The following is a 26,620-nucleotide window of genomic DNA, read 5'->3' on the forward strand; positions in this document are numbered from 1 at the left end:
GCTCCGTTGCTCCCTCCCTAGCCGCGTGGGCGCGGCAGGGCGAGCTCCGCCCCTCGGCGCGGCGGGCGCGGCTGCCCGGCTCGGCCCTCTCGGCTGCGCTCGGCTGCGCTCGGCGGGACGCGGCGCGGGCGGCCGGCCGGGCTGGTTCGAGCCGCGCCGCCCCGCGCAACCAGAGCTGCTCTGAGACGAGGGGAGAGAGGGGGCGAGATGGCGTCGTGCGTGGGGAGCCGGACCCTGAGCAAGGACGACGTAAACTACCGCCTGCACTTCCGCATGATCAACGAGCAGCAGGTGGAGGACATCACACTGGAGTTCTTCTACCGTCCGCACACCATCACCCTCCTCAGTTTCACCATCCTCAGCCTCATGGCCTTCGCCTTCACCAGGTACGCGGCCGCCGCGGGGAGCCGCAGCCCCGCCCCTGGGTGCCGGCAGCCCCGGGGCGCAGGGGGTTCCCGGGCAGGGAATGGGGGGCGGTCGGTGCCCGGCCCCGGGGCGAGCAGGGGCAGCGCGGCTCCTGCCGGGCCGTGCCGGGCCTGCGGGGCGCTCCCCGGGCGGGTGCTGCACCGCCGGGCGCCCCGCGCCCCCTGCTCGGCAGGCCCGTGGTGGAGAGCGGGCATCCTCCCCTCCTTTCCAGAGCGGTTTATCCCCACTGGGTTTCCCGAGAACTTGTTAATCCTTTTGAGGATCTCTGTTGAAGTCTCTACTAAAATGTGTGTTACAAGGAGTTGCCAAAAGTGGGCTTTATTAGGCTATCGAGCAGCCCCGCAGTAACATCACTCATGTAGATGATTTACCAGGTGTGCAGTGGACGGCAGTGACTGTTCCGTGGCATCACTTCTGTACCCCACACTGGCTGTGGCCAGTCTCAGGTTGGCTCAGGCGCTGGCACGGATGGGCTTTGCCACATCCTTTGCGCACCACACGAAAGGCTCTGTGGGCATCACCCCTGCAGTCGTTCATGGCAGTACTGCTAGGCATGGACAGGTTTTTCGGGAGCCTTACTGGAAAGCAAAGGGTATAGCAGTGCAGTCTGGGTATCTTGCATTTTTTTGAAGTTGTGCATACTTTTTATTGCCTCCTACTGGATGTGAAGATGATTGCATAATCATCCTTTAGATTAAATTGTGTAGTCTGTAGGCAGTGATTCCTGAGATGTTTTGGCTAGGTAGTGCAGTATGTTTTAGGCTCATTTAAACTTTTGTGGCATTGTGTATACACAATCACGGATTTCAATGGTCCTGTGGCTTAAACTCTTATGGTGGTGAATTCTCCCCTTAAAAGTGACCTTAAAATGTTTCTTCATGACAACTCTCCATTTGATATAAGAAAAATCATTATTTGTCGCTAACCTGATACACAGTTCAGTGTGTAATCTTATATTTTATTCTAAGAATACAAATGTATAGTTTTCATCAGCTGTGAAATAATGGCCAAACCTGGCTGAAGTTGAGACAGGAGCATAAGGAAAAGTAAAACAGTGTAACTGCAAATGGTCTGAGGTATGCCTTTTCTTGTTTCTACATGTGTATGGCCCGAAGGAAGATACTTTCGGTGAGCACATCCCTTGTTCTGCTTGGATCCCTTCTAACTCTAAAATCAGAGACATATTTCTGTGCTCTGCTACAATGTTTAATTACAGACCTTTGCTACAAGTGCTCCTCATGCCCTCATTTCACTTGCCTGATCACTTTTCTCCCTGAAGGTCTAATTTAGGTCAAACTTGTGAGTCACTAAGAGATTCTCATCACTATGTCATTCTGAAGGATTAATGGTACTGGTTGCTCACCTTTGGGGAAGGAATTTTGCCATTAATTCTTTCAAGCAGAGGATGAGCCAAGAAGCAATTTTAGCACTATTGAGTCTTCTAGGCCCAAATAAAATTGCTTCACTTCTGAGATGTTTGTTTGGATTTTTCCAAGAGGATTGCTGGTTTGTCTTTCCATTTGTTTTGCTATCTCTCTGACTTCTTCAGTTTCATTTTCTTCCCTCTATCTCTGTCTCACTTCCTGTGTTTAAATACCAGTTGACTTCTCTTTAACTCTTCTCTATTTCTCCTCAGGTTGTGGAAGGTACACTGATGTTACTTTCTCCCCTCTCTTCCTTCTGCTATTTTCAACTATTATAGGAGTTTCATAAATCTCCTGAATGATATCAGAGTGCTGCCTCTGTGCCTTATTTGGGGCACTATCCAAACCATATGCACTCTTTGAGAAACTGGGGAAGAGGAGATCTTCCCCACATGCTTTTACAATCTGTTCTCCCAGGTCTGGTCTTTCTGTTTCCATCAGCTTATGGCATTGAGTCTACACTGACTGTTCATTTTTCCACTTCCTGGGCACAAGGCACTGTAGACTTCCCAGTACGGTGTCACAAGTGATTCTTTGCTTCCCCTGTGCTGTCAGTTGCTCTGTAGCTCTTGTGGTCAGTTTGTTGAGTGGGGGATTTTCTATGATAGATTCACGCTGATGTTGTGAAGTAAAATTTATTTTTTCAGGAACTTCACCATAGACAGAGGAAATGCTGTGTTCCTTAAAGTCTTTCTTGTCTCTTCTATAATTGTTTTGTCTCAGAAGTATGTGGAAGATTCTGAGAAACTTAGAAAATGCTTTTCCCTTGTATGTAGCAAGCCATACATAACATGAAGTCCTCCTTAGGATCACTGAGTGTAGCTGATACTGTCTTTGATAAGGGTGATACTGAACTTCAGATAGCGGTAATCTTCAGGTATGATGATAATAATAATCTAGAACAAGAAATGTGTGTTTAATTTTTCTATGTTAAAGTGGGGAATAGAGGATATTCTGTTTAAAGCACATACTTCCAGTGCTTCTGACAATGGCTGCAGCTTCCTTGGTTTCCTGCTCAGTGAGCCAGACGCAGGCTCCTCTGCTTCCATCCTGCACCTTAGGGCAGAGATGTGGAGTGGCTTTGGCTTTCCCTGTCCTCTTCTACCCTAGATAGAGATATGTGGCCTTCTCTGAGCCCAGAGGCAACTAGCAGGAGTGAGTGCTGGAGGGGATATTTTGTGGGACACAATAGGACTGAGGAAAGTGACAGACTAGTGGCTTCTGGTGTGAAGGTGCAGGGGTTTGTGGAAGCAGGAGTAAGACCTATGAGAATGTAGGGCTTTTGCCTTCCATGTCCCTAGATTAATGGACTTGATTAAACTGGATTATTGTGTATCTAGGTTTGGTTGAGTTTATGGAAGACTTTTTTTCTCCCTCTCCCACATTCCAAATTTAGTGTCCTAGTTTTTTTCCTTGATTGAGTATCCTCTTTCTTTTGTTTGTTTTTTTGTGTGTGATATAATAACTCACTAGTTGACGTTTTTGTGATCTAGTGCTCTGGAGAAGAACAGAAGAGGGATAAAGATTATGCAGTTATTATACACTTTTGTTTTTATTATTTCTTCTCTAAAAAGCCACAGAATTGAAAAATGCCTTTGTAAAGTGGGTTAAAATTGAGAGAATTTCCATCTATCCTCCCACATAAGCATTAGAAACCTTGGTTTTGCTGCATGAATGCTTGTATTTCAAAATCAGAGTCAACGTTTCTGGGGCTAAGTGAGGAGATGATTTAGCACATTTTCTTGATTGCAGCTTGTTGTGATTGTATCTTTCCCTTTGGCATTCCCCAAAATAGTTTTTCCACATAAACACTATAATTCTTATACCAGCTAGTGCACAGCAGCAAGTTTCTTGGTCCCACCTGTTCTTACCTGCTTCTGGCAAGAAGATGAGGTATCTGTCCCTTATGAAATGTATCTGCAAGCCAAATGCAAGCCTTGCCACTCACTTGGAATGAAATGCAGTTTAACACTGCAAACATCTTTGTTGATTTTGGGGGGAAGTGGTGCCAATGTGACTAAGACAGCTTTCCTGAAGCTGAGTAGTACTCAGAATCCTGATATGCAAAGGTGAGGACCTTTCATCCCACCTGGTGCAGCAATTACGTGATGTGATCACAATGTCTTTCACTTCTTTCTTGGCTATGATGAATTGTTGTGATGAGACTGTAGTTATTTGTACTATCCAAAAAAAAAAAAAAAGTCATCCTCTTGGTGGCAGCCATGACAGCACATTCCCGTGTGTTATTTGCATGTGTTAAAAGAGGGATGTGGTTTTGCTATCTGAGCCATCAGAGCCGGAGGCTCTGGCTGGGAAGAGCACTGGATGGCATAAGGCTCTTGGGATTGCCAAGGGAGCCAGAGTTAAGCTCTGGGACTTGGGGTTTATAGCTGGTATAAACTGTCAGCATGTGCAGCATGGCTGCTGGAAAATAACTGGTAAAGCTGGACTCAGCTGGTTTTAAAAAAATGCTGTGGGGAGTCCCACAGGCCTGCAGAGAAACCATTCGTGTTTAATGCACTTTTTCCTTCCATACATTTAAACTAACACAGTGCTTAAATGCCTCACAGTGATGAAAGCCTGCTGTGGAGCTCTTAAGGTTCAGTTTTAAGGAAAAGAGAAATAATTTGGCTAAGTGAGAAATATTTTGTAACTGCAAGTACCTAATGTGGAGAGCATTTAGGCTGTCATGGATTCTTTACTGAACCATCCAGAAATGTGACAGATGCTCTGCCAGGAACAGCTTTATATCTTTAAAGTTGCTGGGAAGTTTTTTGTTCTTGTGTTGGGACTAAATAAAGAAATATACTTAAATGGATAAACTGATCCTAAGTACATGAAAACTATCCAGATGGTAAAACTTTGACTTCAGTTGTAGTGGTGATACATTATGAAATATTTGCTGTTTATACTACGATACTCTGAAGTTTGTTTCTGTTTGTATTATTATCCCAGAAGCTGTCTGCTGGTTAGAAGAGTTGGGTGAGGGTTATTTTGTTAATCTTGCTACCATATTCTACTTGCCTGAAAAGAAAGAGCTCTGTCAAGTTTGCCTTGGCATTCCAAACTGAATTCGTAGGTCTCTCTTCTGGCTATAATGTAACAGTAGCACAAATAATACCTGATATTATATTCAGAGCTTTGGCTTAATAGATCTAAAAGCAAATTGATATTTTTCCTTGGGTCTTTTAAGTTGTGCTGTCTCTGTTACAGATTCTAAGATGTATATTCATTATTTCTAAAGACTGATTGTGATCATTATTTTTTCCCTCATCTCAGGCATTTGGCATTGGGGATAGGCAAAGGGAAGTGAAAGGTTTTGCAAGTAGCACCAAAACAGCAGAGGGAAACCTAGGAATTGCATCCAGGCTTCCAGAGGTTTTAGTTTAGGTCTGTTTGCTGTGCAAAAGTAATTTGATGATGTTTCTATAAACATTAAAGCAGGAAGATTTTTTTCACTGTATGTTAAATTTGGTCATTGCTTCTACACTGACTTCTAACAGTGCTAAATGGCTTGCATGTGTTTATTAAATATTTAACCCTCTTGTAAGAAAGGGACACCCAGAAGTGTAGTGTGAAAATCATTCAGTGCAATTACTATCTTAACTTGTTATATAATTAGCATGCATATTTCTTAGATTTAATTTCCATCTCTTCTTTATTTAAATAATATATCTTGAGAGCCTTTGACTTCATTCTTATAATGTACTTCAACACTGTGTTGTCTGTCTCTTTAGGGATGATTCGGTACCAGAGGATAATATTTGGAGGGGTATCCTCTCTGTGATTTTCTTCTTTCTAATCATCAGTGTTCTAGCTTTTCCTAATGGTGAGTAAGGTTTACACAGCTTATACTTCATGTTTTTTAAATGTGAATTACTCTTTATTGCCACTATATTTACTTTGACTTTTATTTAAATACCAATTTTCAGGGTATTTTTTCTTTACTCTTTTGAATTGCTTTATATTAAGGAACAGTCTAAAATGGGTTGTAGTCATACGGAGCAGAGAAAAGTGTTATTTATAGCTTATTATTTATAGTCTGTATTTAACAAGGAAGTTGAGTTCTCAAAATCAGTGTTCTATTTGCAGATGTGCAGTTGCAGCTCAGATTGCTAAGTAATGATGCTAACAGACCCTTAAATAATGTTTGAGGACTTTGCCTCAGTGTGTTTTAACAGAAGTGTAATTCTAAAAATTCTCAGACACAACACCTTACATAAAGCACCTTACCAGAAGATAGTGATAGAAAAAATGGTTTAAGTTGCATTACAATGTAAAACCACAGTTGCCCAGTAGAAGTTCAAGTTGGACAAAAGTTTTTGTAGTTATGTGAGGAGCAGAATGTGCAAAAATGTAAGAAAGTTCGTGTGTCACTTAATTCTGTGAAAGAAATGCTTCTACTTGATTTGTCTGTTTTAGTTTTTTAATTTTTACTTATTTCTGTCAGCAAAATCATGATTCTTTGCTCAAGTCTAAACTGTCTCACAATTGGCAGTGTTCAGGAAAAAACAGTAATTGTGTTCAGGACAGCTTTGTACTATAGTGTTGGGACATGTTTTTCCTATATGTTAAAAATCCTATATGCACACTTTTCACAAAGTGCTGCCTGAAAAACTGAATGCCAGAGAAAAACAAACTTTATGAAAGAGTGGCCTGCAGCATGTGCAGAAAATACTTGTTGAGCCATTTCTTGCTACCTAAATGTACAATTCATCTTTAGATGTTTTCCAGTTTCACCAGACTTACCTTCTCTGCTCTTCACTTCTCTGCTCTTCATGTTAGCTGAGAGGTTTTTAATCTAATAAATCAGTTTCATCACTGGCTCTAAAGCAAATAAAACTTGACACTGGTAAAGAGCATAGGTGTCTTCCTTCTTGTCAGCTATATATGATGTTCATTTTGGAAATTTCGGGAGGCCTGTTTGGTAACATTTCTTGTTGGTCTGAAGGCTAAGCACCATCTTTCTTTGTTAACACAGACAAATTTGTGTGGGATGTCTTAACTGGGAGCAAGCTGCAGTCTGGAAACCAGGTCAGGACATCCTCAGGTGACACCTGAGATGTGGTGTCAGCTGAACAAACAGCACGCTACTGTTCTGGAAATGACTCCATAAAAACAGTGAAAAATTGTGTTCATGTTACCAATTGGCAGTCTTCTTTTTCCACTCTGAAATCTGCTGTTCTTTTGTTTTTCAACAACGTAGAGCTCCAGCTTTTGGGTGTATTACATAGTTTGATGAAGAACTGATCCATGCTCATGCCAAGTACTCACATGAGACATACTCAAAAATAAATTTTGTGGTTCTTACTAACTGTTTTCTTTTTGTTTACTGTCTATAGGACCCTTTACGCGTCCTCACCCTGCTATATGGAGGATGGTTTTTGGTAAGTTTGTGTTTCTGACTTTTGCATTGATTTTGCAGGACCTGCCTTTTTAACTTTCTGATGAATGGAATTGTCATGAAACATAATTGTGCATCAAACTTGTGTGAATGTCCCTTCCCTCCCACTTCTGAGCAGTTGCTTATAATCTATTCTTAGTAATGTTTGGGAATATTGTTGTACTTCCTCTGTGTCAGGATGGTGTAAATGAAATCACCAAAAAGGGATCATTCATTCTGATACTCTGTTTTAATCCTGTTTTGTGCTTCCTAATCTCCTTCCCCCACACTTTTCCCTACTGTCATCTCTTCCAAGCCCAGCTTCTCCATATACTGTCTGACTTCTAAATCCAGTTGCATAGGTGGTTTCTTTTCATTATTAGCAAAATATGCTATTACTTTATATGCTTATTAAATTGTATCATTGCATAGCATTACATTTATTAATATTCTTGACATGTATATATTCATATTCTTAACTTATTGCATTAAAAGTACTTGTAAATATCAGTTGCCTTCATGCTTTGAAAAATAATTCTGTTAGCCACAAAACTAACCAAGTGAAATCCTGCTCCTTAAACATCTGAATTACACAGCAAAAACATGAGGAATTTTATTTTCAAATAATTCAGGGTTCACAGAATATATGCTAGACTGCGCATTTGATCATTTTTAGGCAGACTGAATGTTTCTCTCTCCTGCCACCTTATATCTAAAAATAAGTAGCTTCCCAAAGTAGCTGATTACTCATCTGTTGACAGTGAGAGGATACTGCTGATTAGACAGTATTTGTTAAACAAACCTGCTTCTTGGGAAGTTTGGGAAACACAGATCCTACTGCTCACTGCAGTTTCAGCACATGTAAAGTAAAAGGTCATTCTCAATGTTGATACTGTCAGAGCTTGACCCCTGTACTTTTGGGAAAAGGCTGCATGCAAAATCAGGAGCAACATTTTTCCCTGTGTAATTCCTCTTCTTCTGGCATGGTTCATTTAGCCGTGCTTCAGTTCTCAGGCCCCTTCGGTAGACGAAGGGCGAGACTGGTGTGTCCTCAACCTTTCCAGATGCACCCTGGCCTGCAGGCTGTGCTTCCTTTAGCAGGGTGACATTTGTTTCCCTTGTGTTTCTGCGACTGCAGAGGACCATATAGATGTTTCCTTCTGAACAAAAGTTGCTTTCTAGCATGTGCTGGGGACTACCAACATGTGAGTCCTGGTTATAGCTTAAAATGCCTTTTTAGGATTGCTGTAATTTATCTTGGATGGCAGATCCTAAGTTTATTCACGTTAATCTTTCTGCTTTCCGTGACATTGCTGCAGGATACAAGTAAGCTTGAGGCTGTGGAAAGAGTGGTTATACACCTCCTCCAAATGTGGTCTTGGATATCTGTGAACTTGTGAATAATGTAAAGATACGCTCCCAACAGCAGCTTCAGCTACCCACAGATCTGCACCTAGGACTCAACTTGTAACAAGTTTTTCTTTAAAAAAAAAAATTCATATTCAGACAGGGAGGAGAGAACTGGTACTCCCAAATTCTATAGTGTTTAATAATTTATAATGGTGTGAAAATAAATAATGATCATATTTATCTTTAAAAGGTTCAAGAAGCAAATTTTCCAGCTCACAAAAGTAACTCAGATATGCATTAGTGTATATTTATAATTATTGTATGTTGCCAGAGCAGCTCAGAATTTCCAGGTGGCATTATTAAGTTGATCTTTATATTGAAATCTGCATAAAGGCTTAGTGATTTGCATTAGTGAGACCAAGAATACTTAAAGCAAAGGGACAGAGCTAATGCAATCCTGGATCCTAATGTATCTCTTACTGAAGAGCTTCCTGATCACAGCCTTGTACTACACATGTCTAAACTGATTAGACTGATTTTGTTTTGATTGGGTTCATGCAGTCGACCATGTATTATATCACTTGTCAGAGGAGGGGATATGAAGGGCTGAGTGCTCAGGCATTGCCATCTGACTGGTGTCTCTTCAGCTTTTCTGCATGTAGGTGCTACATATAGGAATTCATTTGTAGAACAACTGTTTGAAAGCAGATTTTTGGACTCTGTGTTCCAAGCAGTTTTGTGAGTGAACATGATTTTAAAACGGAGTCTTTTTGCAGGTCTCAGTGTGCTCTATTTTCTGTTCCTGGTGTTCGTGCTCTTCCTTAACTTTGAGCAGGTAAAAGCAGTGATGTACTGGCTGGACCCTAATCTTCGATATGCCACAAGGGAAGCAGATATTATGGTATGTATCCATGCACTTCATTGTACATGCTTTAGGCATGTTTTACATGAGTAGGAAGGGATAAATCTGAATTTGCTGGCATGAGCAGTGCAAGTTTGTTCCTATACTTGACAGTTAACAAGTCCTTTGTGTCAACTACAATTTATTTACATTGAAATCAGCTGATGTGAAAAACAGTCTTCTCAGTATTTTGGTTTTTGTAATGTAGATGTTTGGATGAGTGTGCAATATGATATATGTTTGCAGTGGGGTGGCTTTGGATTCCTTTTGGTAATATATATGAGCAGGGATACTGAAAACAGACTTAGCAAGGTAGTTTCTAAATGAAGCCTGTATGGTGTGTGTCCCAGATCAGGTTTTTTGATGCCACAATGCTGCAGTCAAAGAACTTTGGTCTTGCCTTGTTGCTCTGAGCTTAGTACATTACTGTCATGCTATGGAGCTTGTGGAGCATGTGTATGTATGGCAACTGCAGGACTCTGCTCCCTTCCAGTCAGTCAGCTGAGCACTGATGCTGTTACCATTGGGAAATTATTTCCATAGACAATAATCTGGAGTGGCACAGAAAGCCAGGCTTGTTCTTTTACTTACTGAGCAGCTTGCAAAGAGTTTTCCATACAAAGAACATTCCCCTTCAGGTGGGGACAGAAACACAGAGAGCTGAGGTTGTAAAAGGAGGCGTGGGAGAAGGGTGTGAGTTTTATAGGGAGGCAAACAGAACACTGTGTGAGCGGTTGGGCACCAAGCAGAAGAGGGTTACTGTATGGGGAGGAAATAGTTGCCAGTCTTGCCCTCCTCACTATTGCATCAAGTTACTCCTCACCACCTGACCAACATGCTCCCTGGACCTTGGGTTTGTGCATCTGTCCACCATGGTCACCTGTTGTATAGTGCTCTTATAGGGCTCATTCCTCATGAGTAGGGAAATTCAGTGGTTGTCTTTCACACGTGGCAATTTACTGCTTATGCAAACCAGTGCACAGCACCTTATCAGCAGTGGCTGCAAACTCCTGCCCTGTAGCACATGGGGGAATGGAAATCTTTATGGTGCAGTAAGCTTACATTAGTTGATTGGTAGTGAGAGCTGCGTGCAGCCTCCTTGCCTGGAAAACCCGATGCTTCAGGGAATGGACCTCAGCCTGTCAGCAGTACGTGTTGTGCAACTCCAGCATGAGGAGTAGGACGGTGACTTTGGGCTCTGCAGGAATCACCTGTGATGGTGGAGAGGCATGGGAAGCCTGCCCTTAGGATGGGGGGAGGACATGTGGGTAAATGGAGCCCCAGCACAGGCATCAGTGGTGTTGCTGAGCAACAAAAGGGAGCTGAGACAAGGAATCTGTTGGTTTATCAGATTCACCTGGCTCTCCTGTCATTTAAATTAGAAATAGATTCTAACTAGAGGAGGACTAGTATTACTACTGGCACTGAACCACAGTACAGCAGATTCCCTGACTGTGGCAGTCAGTGGAAACTTGCCCTGATCTGCTTTGCAATCCTGACATTGTCATTTAAAATTGGAGTAAAGTTTTGAAGCTCAGCTATAATGAAGGCCGCAGCTTGGTCGCTTGCACAGGACTGGCAAAGTTGCTTGGGTATAAACAAAAGTTCAACACATTTCCCTGTATGGCTGGCAGAACTGCATCTGGAAAGATAAAATAGAGAGGGAAAAGCCCCAGTAAAAATAAAATCAAAAAAGCAAGAGCTCTGGAAAAAAACTTACTTTTGGAGTAGCCTCATTGTGTTCACTGATCATAGGTATGGTGGTGTAGCAAGGAGCCAGCACCTTCTGTTGTGCATTCCATGCTTCTTGTGCTGGCAAATGAGCCAGTTTCAGTTCTCTTGGTGCACTAAAGCTGCAGGTTTGCTATCCTTAGAACAGGTGGTGCACCTTTCTCTGACCAGCAGCACAGGCGTGCTGGAGAAAGCACCAGCAGTGAGGGTTACTTATAGTAGCTTATATAACCTCTATCATCCCGTAGTGGGACTTATCTGTCTGCTGATAGAAGATTTTGTGTGAAATTGTGCGTTTTTCTCTTCATGATTTAAATCTTTCTCTGCTATCTCCTTTTCAACGTGATCAGTGTTCATTGGTGCAGGATTAGCAATAGTTGTGGCCTGAAGGACAATTCTTGGTTCAATAGCACTGAGCAGTGCTGCGTTGTCACCTGCAGGTGGCAATGTGTATTTTAGGAGGATTGAAGAGCAGAGATTTTTTTAAAATGTGTGTTTCCTGTTAGCAATAGTTCAGTTTGTGTTCAGTGACAAGACAGAACCCCACAGTTGCAGCCTCCTGCTGGCATACAAATTCTTTTTCTTGTTGGGCAGTGATTTCTAGCACTTGCTATGCAACATGTTAAGAGAACCCAATTCCTTTGTCATTGTTGACTAGAATATTAATTAATATTCTTAAGGAATCTGCTGCTCATCTGTGACAAAACAGTTGCAAGTTCCCTTTGATTTTTTCCTAATTTTTTTTTTCAGTCCAGGCCTGTGACTGAACTTCCTTGATATGAATGGGTTCTGGGAAATTGCTTTCATGAAGAAAATAAGACGCAAAAGATACTCAAGTAAACACTGGCATGAGTAACATTACATCAGAAACTGGGGAGGATTAGCCACTGATGAGCCACACCTGAATATCAGACAGCATGAATGTGGGGAAAGGTGGTTTCAAATCGAACTCAAAAGAAAGGCAAATAAGTATTTTCTGGAGTATTGTTTGCTGGTTTTATTGTTATTATTTTTGTTGCTTCTCTGTTACTTACATGCTTCTTCAGGCACCAAGGTCTATTCTATTTCCCTTTAAATTAGAGCTGTACCATGGTGGCACTGAGTCTTAATACTGGAATTTTTCTGCCAGAGTTTAGAAGGATAAGAACATGAAATAATGCTAATTTTAATACACTTATAATTCCAGGCTTGTTGCACTGAATAGAAAGATGTTTCTTCTTTCTGAAGTTGTGTGTCGATGGAGTAATTTTGTTGTGGGTTTTTTATTTTCATGACAGGAGTATGCAGTGAACTGTCATGTTATCACCTGGGAGAGAATCCTCAGCCACTTTGATATATTTGCTTTTGGACATTTCTGGGGCTGGGCTATGAAGGCTTTGCTGATCCGCAGCTATGGGCTGTGCTGGACTATTAGCATCACCTGGGAACTCACTGAGGTACACCCCTCTTTTATCTTAATTATCAGCAAAGATACAAGATATGAATTGTTCTTGGGGGAAGCGTGACTGTTACTAGAAGGATGACTCTCTACTTCTCAGTATAGATTTACATTTTAAGTCTTATAAACCAGATGCTGAGTAATTGATGCAGTTGAATTAGCAGACAGTAGCAAGCTGGGTTTTAGGTAAGTGATTTATTACTGCTTGAATAGAAGGGAAGTCTACGCCAGCCTATTTGTGCCATTCATAATTTATTTTTCTGCTGTTATGGGGATCATGCTACATTTTCTACTTCACATATTTCCTGATTCAGAGCAACTGTTCTCCTTTTTCACCTTGCAGTATCTGTGATCTACTGTCATGGTCCCTTTAGCTCACATACAACAATATCACACATTGTGTACAGTCATGCATTACGTACAAGTAAAATGGAGTTGAGGGATTTTCTTGATGTAAACACCTGAACTTAGTCTTTAAAATCAGTTTTCTGTAAAGCTTGCTGTCTTGAGAATGCTTGGCTTATCTGACAAAGCATTTCTAATTCAGAGACATAGATAAGAATGTATTCATCTAAAATTAAACTTTTGGGTTTGAAAATCCTGGTGCCATGAGTTCCTCTTCAAAACATGTTTTTGTTCTGTGGCATTGAAGGATACTGTGCTGCTTAAGATTGCTTAAGATAGGGATTTCACAAGTACCCAGTTGCAAAAAACACCTTAGCTAGTTATTGTACTCATTTTTTCCCTCTGCAAAAGAATATATTTGGATTTGTTTCACTCATACTCTTCCTGTTCATCTCACAACCCTTGTCTTCAATTTGACACAGCATCAGGTGTCTAATATTCCCCTTGTTGAAAGGCAGATTACTGGAACAGACAACATGTTGGACAATGTTCAACATACAGATATGTTATCACCACTCAAATGGATTTTTGATGAATTAGATAATTCAGGAGAGTAATTAGAAACCTCCAGAAGTTATCAGGGCCGTTACACAGGGATTGAGCTGAGCAGCTCCTATTTGCATTAATGGATTTCAGCCACCTCCATGTTCCGAAATGGGAAACTTGGCTCATGCTCCATACTGTTGGATTAAAGTTGGGATGCAGGCAGATCTTGGTCTCTCATTCCGAGGAAGCAGCTAGAGAACCTTAGAGACTGTCAGGCAAACACCTGTGCTCTGGGTTTTGCTGCCTTTTTGTCTGTAACTTCTGGTGTCTTTGCTTGGATCTGACTGACATTTGTAGGCTATCGCCCCTCTCAGGTTAAATTAATTAGAAAGATGAAAAGGAAACTTTAACAGGATAATGAAAACACTGTATCCCTCGTGTCTTGAAGAGAAATTCAAATTTTCTTTTTTGAAAAGGTTGAAATTCACATAGCTTAGTCAAAGAAAAACAAGTGGGTTTAGTACACTTTTTCAAGAGTTTTCAAAGGAATTGTCATTGCCAGCATTAGTCACTGTAATGTACTGTAAATGGGCCAGCATTCATTCTTGTTGTATACAGAAAATATTCTTGTTCCTTTTCTCAAATCTGATTTTTTCAATACTTCATGCTTACATCTCTTAACAAAAGATGCTTTATTACAAAATCATACCAATAATCTTCCACAGCCTCAGTGTATGTACATTAACTGACAAAAATTGTACTGTTTTTGTGGAGATACATTTTTTAGTTTGCTGTGTGTTTTGTTAATTGTCTCCTTGAGTACTGCAGAGGGACTGCTTAACACATGGCTACCTAGATTTCCTGTCCATAGGTAATTTTTCCAGTCTATTTTTTGGATTGCAGTGTTTTTTCTCATAGAAAAAGAGAATTATTTTTTCTTAAAGGAGAAAGAGAGGCACTGAATACATTTCTAGCTCTGGGTAAAATATGTTTATATCTTGCCTTAACTTCAGCTAGTTGTTCTCCTCACTCCATCAGTAGAGTGGAATGTCCTCTTAAATTCTTGAGCCATTCTGTATCAAGTATAGCAGCAAAGCTTGCTGAAATGTTGTCTGAAATGTTGTTGAACTCTTAATCTTTTTGCGTTCACTAAGTTTTCTGAAAATAATAAATGAAAGAGTTTTGAAATAGAAAATCTTAAATCCTGAGCACCACCATGCTTTAGTACTGACAGCTGTTACAAATGCATCCATTTTACTTGCTGCATCTTGTTGCTGGTTTGGAAAACATACTGCTTAAAACTATTTAGCAAAAATGAAACAAAGATTCTCTTCATTTTATTTTTTTGAAGCACAAACCACCTTATTTCCTCCAAGAAACTCAGTAGTTCTGCTTGTTTCATACATTTCTATTAATGTATGGTGTATCATCTTTGAGAGGCCAACAGCTGATGATACCCTTATATACAGCATAGCCTCAACAGGAAACAGTGAGAAGGAAATTTCTGATGTCTTTCGTGGTTCTGTCCAAGGCCTTCTGAAGTTAATGGGAGGATGTCCATCAAATTTCAGTGGCTGTGGCTCACGTCCTTGAAGTATGCTGTGAACAGAAAAGCTGATTTTTGAATGTGTACTTAAAAACTAATTTATATGAATTCTGTGCCGTTCCTCACCCAGAATCTTTTTGCTGTATTCTATAGCTCTTCTTCATGCACCTTCTGCCTAATTTTGCTGAATGCTGGTGGGATCAAGTCATTTTGGACATCCTGCTTTGTAACGGGGGTGGCATCTGGTTGGGCATGGTAGTTTGTCGTTTCTTGGAGATGAGGACCTATCACTGGGCAAGCTTCAAGTAGGTCTAAATTAAAGCTTGATAAACATTGTTTTGCATGTATAAAAATAGCATGGAATCTGCCTGTGCTAACAGTGCTGCAATTTTATTCTACATGTTAAATGTCAATCTCATAGTAATGTTCCTGTACAGCATATGTTTGTAAATATGACTGTATATATGATTTTCTTTTGCAATTTTAAGTTACAAGCATTGATGCCAATAGACAAGACAAAATAGTAAAGCTATTTGCATTTTCAGTTTCTTTTGTATACATAAAACTTTGAGGAAGTCAGGGAGCAAAACAAATTGTGATGGTTTTCTCATCATACATTTTTAAACTAGATTTGGGCTCACCTTGGTGATGCATTAGTGTGGCAATCTGTCAGCACTAGTTGTAATTGCAGGAGGGGCATGGGGCTGATTGTACTCGTGCTGTTAATTGCCTTGCCTCATTGCTGACCCTCTGAAATAAATGGAGTACTTGTAAAATAAAGAGGCATTTGTTGTGTAAAAGGGCAACAGCTTATGACCTAGTAAGTGTCAGTTCCTAGCTGTCCAGGTGTGGTTTCTTCCATAGCTTTTGGCCCCTCTCCTGCCTTCTTCCCTGCTAGCTGGTAGCAAGTGTGGTTATCTGCCCATTACCAATGGTATAGATGAAACAGGATCAAGTGCAGTGAATTGCCTTGAGAGATGGAAAAGGAACTCAGATCTTGACTTCCAAATTTGTACCTTGTGTGAATCTCTGTACTGCTTTCTTTTTTTACTCACAGTTTTGTTAACTACTCTAAGAACCATCCAGCCTTTAGTCTGAATTCAGTTTTCCTGCATTTCTATCAGAGTTGATGGTCCTTCTATTTTTAGAGAATTCACTGAAAGTTGAAACAACAGACTAACTATGGCACTAGTCTTTATTGTCTTTGTGGAATAATTTTCCTCATGTTCTTTTAAATGCATGAGTAGATTTTTCTGACCTTCAACATGAAGGTGCTGCAAAAATAAGAAGCTTGTGCCCTTTTAATTCCTTTTTCTTTTTTTTTCATTTAATAGATAGAGATCTTAAAGTTTAGAAGATTCTCCCTAACCTAAGCTCCCTCCAGCCTAGAAGAACACAAATACTGGAAATATGAAATCTGAGTCTTTTTTTCTTCAGAAGGGCCAGAGGAATAACAGGATGAAAACTGACTTCTAGTCCTACTAGTCTTCATTCAGCAAAGGAAGCTCTGAGTTTTTCTTAGATTCCCTGTTCTTTGGATGCTGTTGCTCATCTGAATTAATATTATCAAAAGCAAGAATCGGTAATACATGTCAGATGAGCCTCCATTAAGATCCCCTCTCAAATGGAATTTAAATGCTTTCTAGTTTTTAGCAGTGCTATCACACCTCTCCAGGAGGTCCACATGCATCTAATGTCAAAACAGCAGGGGTTATATGTGCTGGAAGTGTAGTATTATTAAACTTGTGGAGCCAGCCCCTTATACAGTTAATGAATAATGAATCTGACAGATTCTTGAAGGATTGATGTCAGAGAGCTCTAGAACAAGGAGTGTTTGGGGTAAGAGCAGTGGCAACATAGACTAGGAAGAAAAAACATCTAGATCTTCCAAGGAGGTTGCAGAATTGCTGTCCTTGTTTCTTTGTGAAGAGAATGATGAATGTGTTGTGTAGTTAGTTAGTTACTGACTGAGGATAGAGAAGAGTGGACTTTCATAGCAGAATACGCACCTTGACTGAAATGCTTAATAGATTATTTTTCTGAATTTCCCCTTGCCTGGTAAATAGTTGTGTCTGTGAAGATCTCTGCTGTTGATCAAAAAAAGTGATTGTTCAAAAACATCAGTAACAGGGCTGTTGCCTTTTTGTTTTTCCCTTCTGGCATATTCATTATATTTACTCCAGCCCTTATTTTTTTCCAGGGACATTCACACAACCACAGGGAAAATCAAAAGAGCTGTATTACAGTTCACCCCAGCCAGCTGGACATATGTCCGCTGGTTTGACCCAAAGTCTTCATTTCAGAGAGTGGCTGGAATCTACCTTTTCATGATCATTTGGCAGGTAAGAAATATATTCCATGAAGTCAAAGCTGCCATCAGCTCACTTACTTGTTGGCTATGTTAGACTAAAAAATATTCTAATGCAATGTATGTCTGTTATTGAAATACACAGTTAAATGAATTGATAATGTAGAATTGGTCACGGTGCTTTCACGGGAGTTTCGTGGTAGTTCAGGAGTGTAATTACAGAGTCTGTGGAAAAAGCCAAATGTTGCTATATTGGCATTTTGCATTTGACACAGATTTAAAAACTTCTAGACAGTGGGGGTTTGGGATGGTGATTTATTTTGATTTTGTTGTGTTGATTTGGGGGGGTTTGTTTGGTTCTTGTGGGGGGTGTTTTTTTGTTTGTTTGGCCTTGGTTTTTTTGGATTATTTCTTTCCTTTCCCATTGACTGTTGAATGGATCAGTGATACTCAGAAAATTGTCATCAATCCAGCAAGGCTATAATATGTCACAAATGCTTTGATAACTTTAAACTAAAACTTTTGTGATTTTTTAAAAATTTCTTGATTTAGTTTTTTAAAGGAAAACCATAAATATAGTTTATGGAGGTTTTTAATTTTTAATATATGATCTCTTCTGCTTTTCTCCCAAAGTTGCCTTGGTCATTCATATCTGATTTAGGATATGCAAGTTATCAGAAGACCTCTGCAGTGTGCATTAATGTCTGGTCCCTTAATGAGTTTCTGGAAAGAGGGAAAATACTTTCATAGAGGTGTCTAGGGGAGAATTTTTTGTTTTACTAGTATAATACTTGCTTGTCCTAGAGCAGGAATTACTCTTTCAATGTTCAATCTAACCAGCAGGACTATTGTAGAATATAAACAGATTTCTTTCTATGTTTTAGTTTCCATATTAATCTTTGCATATTTTCTGTACTAACTCATTAGGAGTTATATAAGTTGAACACTATTAACCAGCTTTTTTTTTTTTTAATCTAGCTAACTGAGTTGAACACATTCTTTTTGAAACATATCTTTGTGTTCCAAGCAAGCCACCCTTTAAGCTGGGGGAGAATTCTCTTCATAGGAATCATTACGGCACCCACTGTAAGGTAATTTTTTGCTTTGGTGTTTTTTTTTCAGTTTAAAGTGACTTAACTTCTAGATATCCAAGAACTACATATCATTTGTGAATAAGTATGGCACATTTCACGAAAGGCATGCTTTTGCCACCAGCAAAAAAAAAAAAGCAATCATCTCTTTTCAATAAAATGTATTTCCTGACAAATAAACTGATGAGGTAAAATGTGCATAAACAACTGTGTTGCCATAGGGATGCAGAACCAGTCTGCTCCTTCTCCTGTTTGTGTAGCATCTCCCTGTTTTGTGAGTTAGCTGCATATGTTATCCTCGAGGGCTGCATATGAAAGTATTCAAGTTAATGAGTCAGGTGCTCCCAAAAATGTAGATGAGGAAAAGTAGAGCTGTTGGTTTTTCTAACAGCTCCTTATTCTGTTTGTCTACAGGAAATACTAGCATGTTGTAAGAAAAGATCAAGCAGTAGCTTATTGTAAGAACAGAACAGTATATATGCAGGATTAACAGCTGTATAGAAACATGGATCTGCTTTTGGTCACGTGTGGGATTTTACCTTGTTAGCAAAGTCCCTTAATTTTCTTTTTTTTCCCCATTACATAGTTGGAGGTAGACGGAATGCACACAGATCTGAAGTTAGAAGCAGAGAATTCCCCATTCATGTAAAAAGCGATGTTACCTTGGACAGCTAAATGGCAGCCACTAATTGGTTTATTCCTCAGATACTGTTATTAGTGTCTTAAGTTATGTGCAGTGATTTCACACTATTAATTAAATCACACTAAACACCCTGTGAGCTCTAGTATAGGTGGACTTCTAAGGTTTTTTTTTTCTTTGTAGCACTTGCACACCTATAGAAGTCTTTATTTTTGGCCATCCTTGTATTGTTGGAGTAATAACACTTGTCTTCCCCATCTGTCAGTGGAAATCAGAAACTGAGAACAAGAACTTTGATTCCATTTCTTTGGAATTCCACTCTCTAAATTCGTAAATGTCTGGAGCATAGAGAACAGAGCAGAATGGTTTCCATATTGTTTTCAAAATAGTGAAAAATTCTACTGTTCTTGAGAGAAAAATATGTCAGTGGTTAGACCATTCAAACAGGATATGGAATAGCCATATTCTTTCAAGATTCAAACCCACATTTCTCAAGAAAATGCAGTTGTTAATAAATAAAAGACAAACTGTGGAAAAAAATTAGGGATGCTCTTAATTCTTTTGAAGCTGTTGCAGTTTGCCTGTAAGAATTGGAGACTCAGTGGAGAGGCAGGAGACAAATGTTGCTAGCCTACTAGTTTGGGTACTTTCCCAGTCTTTGCTCTCAGGATTGTTTTCTGTGTTGTCTCAAGCTATTTGATATATGTGATAATCTGTCCTGCTAGAATTGAAACCATCTGGTAGACATACAGAATGATTGCATTTGAATTTAACCATCAGCACTTCATTTTCACTATAGATATGTCTGTAACACAAAGTTGCTTTCTAAATGTAAATATTCTGGGGACTTTCAACTTCACTGAATAATTTTCTTGCTTCCCTTCTCAGGCAATATTATGCTTACCTCACAGACACACAGTGCAAGAGGGTGGGAACTCAGTGCTGGGTGTTCGGGTAAGTGTTCTTGCTGCATTTCTGAAGCACTTGGACAAATGTTAAGTATGGGTCCAGCACAGGAACAGGCAGTTCCCATGAAGCCAGTCTTTGTCTTGGTTTGGTTTTGCAAGTTCAGAGGAAAGGAAAATTCTGAATTTGGAGGTAGATCATGGGAAGTGGTGGAATGAGTAAGGACAACAGAAGGAAGAACTAGGAACTGCTGGATAAAGCTAGGCTCCTTCAAAGTAGCATTGGCCTTTCTGCCCATATTCTCAGTCAGGTGAGAAGGACAAATCTTCTGCCTGTGCTTGATTTGCAAAGGCAAAGCTTGCCTTTGCTTCATTGTTGTGAGAATAATGTTTCCCTGTCTGCCAAGGTGGGCATTGCTGCTGTTAGCAGCATCACAGCAGAGGACAGTGAAACAAACCACAGTTATCCAATATTTCTGAGTGTACTATGAGCCATGGTGACCTTGGCTGCAATCTCTTTGTCTCTTAGAGGACACCTTTAAATGAAAAGTTTGCGTGGTTGCTTCTGAAAAATGGTTCAGGATTACAGAACCCGTCATCCTTGGCTGAAAGCTCTCACTGAACACGTTAATGTCATGTGTGTCAATAAATAGATACCCAAATATGTCTGTATGATCACCTAACAAGAACTGCAATAGAACATCCACCCACAGTCTGATCTAATAGTGGGAAGTGTGTGTGGAATAACTGTTCTCCTTCCTACTGCTTACTTCTGTAATCTGCTAGAAAAAAACAGAGCATCACTAGGAGTTCCTGTTGATTGCTGAAAAAGAGGAAATTTTCCAGTAATTTTAACTATCTAGAAGATAATTTCTGAAGCAATTAAAAGAAGTAGATAGAATATTCATATCTGTGGTAACCAAGACAGTTCTAAAGGCAAAAATGGAATTTTTAACAGCCTAACTATGGGTATAATTAAAATTAGTGCCTTTCATTTGTATGAAACTGTTTCCTTTCAACTTGACATATACTATTGCATCACTCTTGATAGATGCACAGTAAGTGATGTAAGGCATGAACAAGGCCAATGCAACAGCCCTGCTGAAATTGCACTATTTTCATTAAGATGAAGCCTTTCAAAAAGGAATATGTTAGGATATTACAAGACCATTTTGACTGAATAAAAACTTAGCATATTTAGTTCTATGGAGTACTCTCATCACCCTTCAGTAGGACACTAACATCTTTCACTGTTAGCATGCTTCCTTCTCTTGATTTACCACTTCATAAACTGTAATAGCTGCCCTATTGTAAAATGTGCTTAACCCAAGTGTTCTTGACAGGAATAACAGAAAGAATGTATAAGTGCAGGGCAAACAGCTGTATTTTTTTTTTTGAGTCCTTATTGAAAATAGGCTATTGTTTTGTTTATACCTTTGAGTATATCATAACCCTATGACACATTTGTTACCTGATGGTGGTCTTTCTCTTCCTGCTCCTGTAGTTGGTTTAATTATTTTTTGCTCTGCAGCTGGATCAGTTAGAATAATGTAAAACCAAGAAAGAAAAATAGTTGGTGACCCAGGAGAGTAATACTGCTCTCAATTTTTTGCTAATATGCATCTCATTAATTTGTATATTGGTCAATTGGGTGTTAACTTCCACAGTTTTAAGTTTTGGCCCCACTCATCATGCTGCAAGTCACATTAAATAGTACAGGGAAAGCTGTCATTTATTACTTGTAGCAGGACCATCTCTGCAATACCAGTGGTTTAGTCAGGCACACATCTTTCCTCCCCCTTTCATGGGGGAAACTGAGTCTTCTCTGAGAGGCAGTAGAGCCATTTTTGTGAACTGGTTATGGAGAATGCTGCTAGGGAATGTGTCCTGCGGTGTCAAGCTTGGAAGACTGGAACACTTGACCTGATGTTAAGTGTGGCTGCATGTAGGTGAGGAGGAGTTTTCATGCGTTGCTCAGATGTACAACCCTAAAGTCTCTACTGAAGAAGCTAAAAGTATTACACTTTAATAGTGTTTTTCATTATTTGCTTCAGATTGAGATGTCAGATTGAGATGAGTCAGTTTTCTACACTTTTACTGCTCATTTTCAGTGTCACGTTTCTACACTTGTGTTGTTAAATGTACGGAGCTTTCTCTTCAGGACCTATACAAACTAAATTTATTTCCATGGCAGATGATAGAAACTTTGGATTCATAAACAAGTGGTGGACAAGCCTTCATAGCTTTGAACCTGAAAAGATGTAAACACCTGGTAGCAGGGAGAGAGATGAAGATACTTTTTTTGATTCTTTTGATGTTAGAGAGGAAAGTAAAAACTGGATTTTTTCCTCTCACATTTCTCCCCAAATCCTCTGAGTTTACAGATAAACCAGAGCAAATGCATGGATTCTCAGGGAATTTGAAATGTTGTTTCATATGAATTTTCTCATATGTGAAAATATGGGAAATACATATGAAGCAAACAAGTAGACAATTTAGAATTGTAGTAAATTTATATCTAGTTGAGAAATAAACAAAGAACAGTTCTAGTTCATCCAACAAGGGAGTCTGTTGGATGTTCAGCATGGAAAAGAAATTTGTATCTGGTGAGAGCTGAAGCACACTGGTAGGCACAAAGATTCTCTGCTATTGGCACACTCTCCTTCTTTTTCCCTGGAGCCCCATGGAACAGTGAACTGCCAGTCAATCACTTTTTGTGTGCTGTTTATGCTGAAAAAAGTATAGAAAGGAAAGACATTTTTCAAAGAATTTCAGTTAATGGTGATGTCAGGGAGGTGTGTGCTCACTAGAGGGTAGTGCTTGTTCAGAGTTGACAGTCTGGGATCTGAGTTGTGAACATGTGAGTTAAATCCTTAGTGTTTTTAATCACTCTCCCCCCTGCTTTCATTTACCCACAGGGTAATTGCCTTCCTCGAAGCTATTGTGTGCATAAAGTTTGGACAAGATCTTTTTTCCAAAACACAAATACTGTATGTTGTGTTTTGGCTTCTCTGTGTGGTAAGTGAGATTTCTCATGTGAAACATAAAGCATGACAAAAGCATTGAGAGCATCTAAATAGCTTCCTCTCTGGAACATTGGCAGCAGGGGATCATTGTGGGGGAATGCTGGTAAAGAGCTTTGTGCATGTCCTAGGAAAAGCAAATGCTAGATTGCTTAGAACTCACTTTGAAGGGAGTAGAATAACTCTTTTTCTCATTTCTTGACATAGCAGATTACTGGTGCTTAACAATGAAACAAACACTAGTTATAGGGTGCTTTATCTTTATGAGAGATGATGTCAGTTCAGTTGAGGCTAACTTTGGTGGAGCTTGCTGTAGTGCCTGCTGGAAATGAACAGGAGTTAATGGATAGTGTTAATAAGCAATGCATATTGTGCCACACTCAAGTCTAACAGCTACATAAACAGCCCTCATTTATCAAGCAAATCATTCTAACTAAGCCTGCAACTTTCTGTACTTGTGTGATTACTGCAAATGCAGCATGAAATGCCCATTTTATAACAGTAAATGGACATTTCTCCTGCCAGACTTGTACCTCTGATGCCAAACACATTTTTCATGGTCAGTGAAAAATAAGGCATTTATAATGGACTGACAGATAAATACTTCTCCCTTCTAATTGGGAACACAGTTTGAACAGGTGATGGGGAGTCAGAATTTATTGTTCTCTTGTTTAGCATGATGATTTTATTCCTGAAACTTCAGAGGAGAAAAGTATTGAATTGCTTCTCAAATCAGAGCACCACAAAACCAAGTACATAATGTAGCCTGAAGCATGGGGCAGGGAGAAGGAGAATTCAATTTTCTCCCATACTGGTTGTTCCTGATAATATACCTACAAGTGCCTACCAACTGCCTTTGTATGAGGACTGTGCAGAGTGTGGACAGAAATCCTGCTGGTAGTGTTTCCTGTGGGTGATCTGGATGTATTTTCCTGCTCCCATTGAGAATTGTTCTCCATACCCCATGGTGGCAGGATCTATGTGTAGCTTGAAGTTGATGCATGAGTATTACTCATCCTGACAGAAGATGCAGGGAGAAACAGAGCATGAAAGTCTAAATGCAGTGTCTCCAGTGACTCTGAGGCCTTGAATCAGCAAGGAATTTGGAAAAAGTTTTACAGATTTTTTTGTTGTTTTTCTTCTTCTTCTTCTCCTTCCTTGTTTAGGCCTTCACGACTTTCCTGTGTTTATATGGTATGGTTTGGTACGCAGAGTACTACGGCTACCGAGAAAAGGTACCTATACAAAAGAAACCTGGTTTTGTTTTATTCCAGAATTAAAACTCCAAAGCCTTAGGTATTGGAATTCTTTACCAGAGCTAGCATAAATGTGGATAAGGGGGGATGGTCTGGAGTGTAACTGAAGTCAATAGAAAGAACTCTGAATTCAGCAGGCCTTGGACAGATCCCAAATTACACTGTGGTTTCTAAAGAATGCTGTCCTCTTAGTTACTCAAAATGAGGCTGTAATTTTAGCAAAGCGTTCAAGGATGAATGGTTAGCTAATGTTCCCATTGTACAGGTGGAATGCTAGGGGAATATTAAGAATACTTGGTTACACAACAGATCACATGGCAAGTGGTGAGTTCTTATTGTGTCATCTATGTGGTGCCTTCTAACTAGGAAGGGAAAAGTCCCAAGTACTGTCTGAATGTTTTGTGAGGACTTCTGCCACAGTTTATAAGTCCAGTTGCAAATGGGAGGAGTACTGATGACAAGAACTACCAACATCCCAATGACATGTGTCCTTGTTTTTGCAGACCTTATCAGAAAGTGAAGACAGTCCATACAGTCCAGATGCTTCCTGGCTTCATTCTAAATTCAGCAGAGGTATTGGTACTTCTGTAGTTATATTCCTGAAATGATATCATTAAGGCTCAGCACTAGAAAACGAGGCTTGAGAAACTTACCTAGTTTCAGCTGGTCTTGTTTTAACATCTCTGCAGGAGCAATGCAGATAAATCATCTGCAAAGCTTTTTTGCTTCACTGCCTTTTTAAAATTCTGATTCTTGGAAATGTATTTATTTTTTAATGTATCAACTGATTTTTTCTCCTGTTCCTCCAGGCCATTATTGTAGGTGTAGGTGCATTTCATAACTGTTGCGGACAGGTTTTCTCTCTGAACCTTGCATGTTTGACTTGAAACACATGAATGTGAACTGTACTTTTATTTGTTGTTGTTAAGAAATAGTCAGCAATGTGCCCTGGAGCGGGTGTTCTTACTGACAGTTACCTTGTCAGTGCAGTGCTATGATCATAAGCTGCTTTCTCTGCACTAAGCAAAGGCAGCTTCTTTCTGACTACTTTTCCCTACACTAGAGGTCAGTTATCTCTCTCCTCCACTGGCTTTTTCGGGTGGTCTTGCTTATTGAACAAATATCAGAAATTCACACATGGAAGTTATCTGTTTATATTCCAGGTATTTGTATAGTTAAAAATATTTCCTATTTATCATCTACTTGAAAAGCACCTACAGCAGATCTTCTTTATATTTCATACATGATTTTTCTGGATGTTTAGTCTCAGTTTAGTAAATTTGTGGACTTTTATATTTTGGGGAAAAATCATTTGCACTCAGAATGTTTTTCCCATTTATGCATGCTGGAGAAATCTGACCAAAAAAACTCTTTCTCTGCAACTTCCTGTTACTTCATTAATTACAGGCTTCAGCTTCTTTCACATTTTGTTCTTGATTCCTTGTTTTGGCCCCCACTGTCTGTCTTTTTTTTCTCAGAATCAAACTTATGTTCTGTCATATGAAAGACTGAAATCTAGAAGTGTACTCTTGAAAGATCCTTAAAAGACCTTGCTTACATAGTTCTTAATTTCTGATAGTAGTACCTGCCACTAAGAAAGATGTGGAGGTTTAATTATTGATATGATTTAAAATGGAAGATGTTTCACCGCTATCCTCTGCTGTAGCAAACTTCTGATTTTTGGTGGGGGTGGAATTTTACAGGAGAATTGCTTTAAAAAAAATAGGCCACTAGATGGAGTACAAGTATCAACCAGTTTGTATTAGCCTGAAATAATCCATACTGTAAACACTGTAGCTCTAAAAAGCCTTACTGTCTTTCAGATAGCAGCTTGTCAATGTCAACTATATAAATAGGTATATGTATTAAATAAATATTTATTTCTCAGCAGGTGATGACAGTAGCCCACCAAAACATTCAGTCAATAGTGAAAGCCATTCATCTAGAAGGAGGAATCGACATTCCAAATCAAAAGTATCAAATGGAATTGGCAAGAAATAAGAATGGTATCTAAAGACATCCTACAGTGTGACCAGAGGTGACAAAGATGATCAGACCTGGCTCTGAATTACCAAATGGAAGATCAATTCTAAAATTAAAGTTTAAAAAAGGAAGTGTTGAAGAAAAGGATGATGAAGATGGAGCCACCAGTGTCATGCAGGTCATTGCCTGACGATACTTCCCATTCACTGATGTAAATCTATTTTCTTCAGCATGTGGCACCAAAAGTTCATGAAGGGTATACTGGAAAAAAATGATATTTTGTCATAGCAGGTACTCCCTATTTTGTGTTCAGGTGTTGCAAGT

General features: G+C 39.6%; 1 protein-coding gene across 2 annotated transcripts; it reads left to right on the forward strand.

Annotated features, from left to right (window-relative positions):
- The first annotated feature begins 89 nt into the window (after positions 1 to 89).
- Positions 90 to 26,568, forward strand: PTDSS1 (phosphatidylserine synthase 1). 2 transcript variants are annotated; one of them, XM_032129857.1, is made up of 13 exons: positions 90 to 386; positions 5,588 to 5,679; positions 7,193 to 7,237; positions 9,360 to 9,484; positions 12,493 to 12,651; positions 15,244 to 15,395; positions 17,291 to 17,432; positions 18,377 to 18,489; positions 20,018 to 20,083; positions 22,953 to 23,052; positions 24,224 to 24,292; positions 24,817 to 24,886; positions 26,202 to 26,568. In XM_032129857.1, the coding sequence occupies exons 1-13, from the start codon at positions 208 to 210 to the stop codon at positions 26,312 to 26,314; spliced, it is 1,425 nt and encodes a 474-aa protein (XP_031985748.1). In that variant the 5' UTR covers positions 90 to 207; the 3' UTR covers positions 26,315 to 26,568. The 2 variants fall into 2 exon arrangements, with proteins under 2 accessions (XP_031985748.1, XP_031985756.1); XM_032129865.1 differs by having other exon boundaries at positions 26,205 to 26,568.
- The last annotated feature ends 52 nt before the right edge of the window (positions 26,569 to 26,620 follow it).

The sequence above is a fragment of the Corvus moneduloides genome, chromosome 1 (genome assembly GCF_009650955.1).
Source record: "Corvus moneduloides isolate bCorMon1 chromosome 1, bCorMon1.pri, whole genome shotgun sequence".
Lineage (NCBI taxonomy): Eukaryota > Metazoa > Chordata > Aves > Passeriformes > Corvidae > Corvus > Corvus moneduloides.

What these genes read in the sequence shown, in the direction of transcription:
- PTDSS1 (XM_032129857.1), top strand. Translation starts at nt 208, where the DNA reads ATGGCGTCGTGCGTGGGGAGCCGGACCCTGAGCAAGGACGACGTAAAC. An exon ending in TGTTCTAGCTTTTCCTAATG is followed by an intron (nt 5,680 to 7,192) that starts GTGAGTAAGGTT and finishes TACTGTCTATAG; the next exon opens with GACCCTTTACGCGTCCTCAC. An exon ending in CAAGGGAAGCAGATATTATG is followed by an intron (nt 9,485 to 12,492) that starts GTATGTATCCAT and finishes TTTTCATGACAG; the next exon opens with GAGTATGCAGTGAACTGTCA.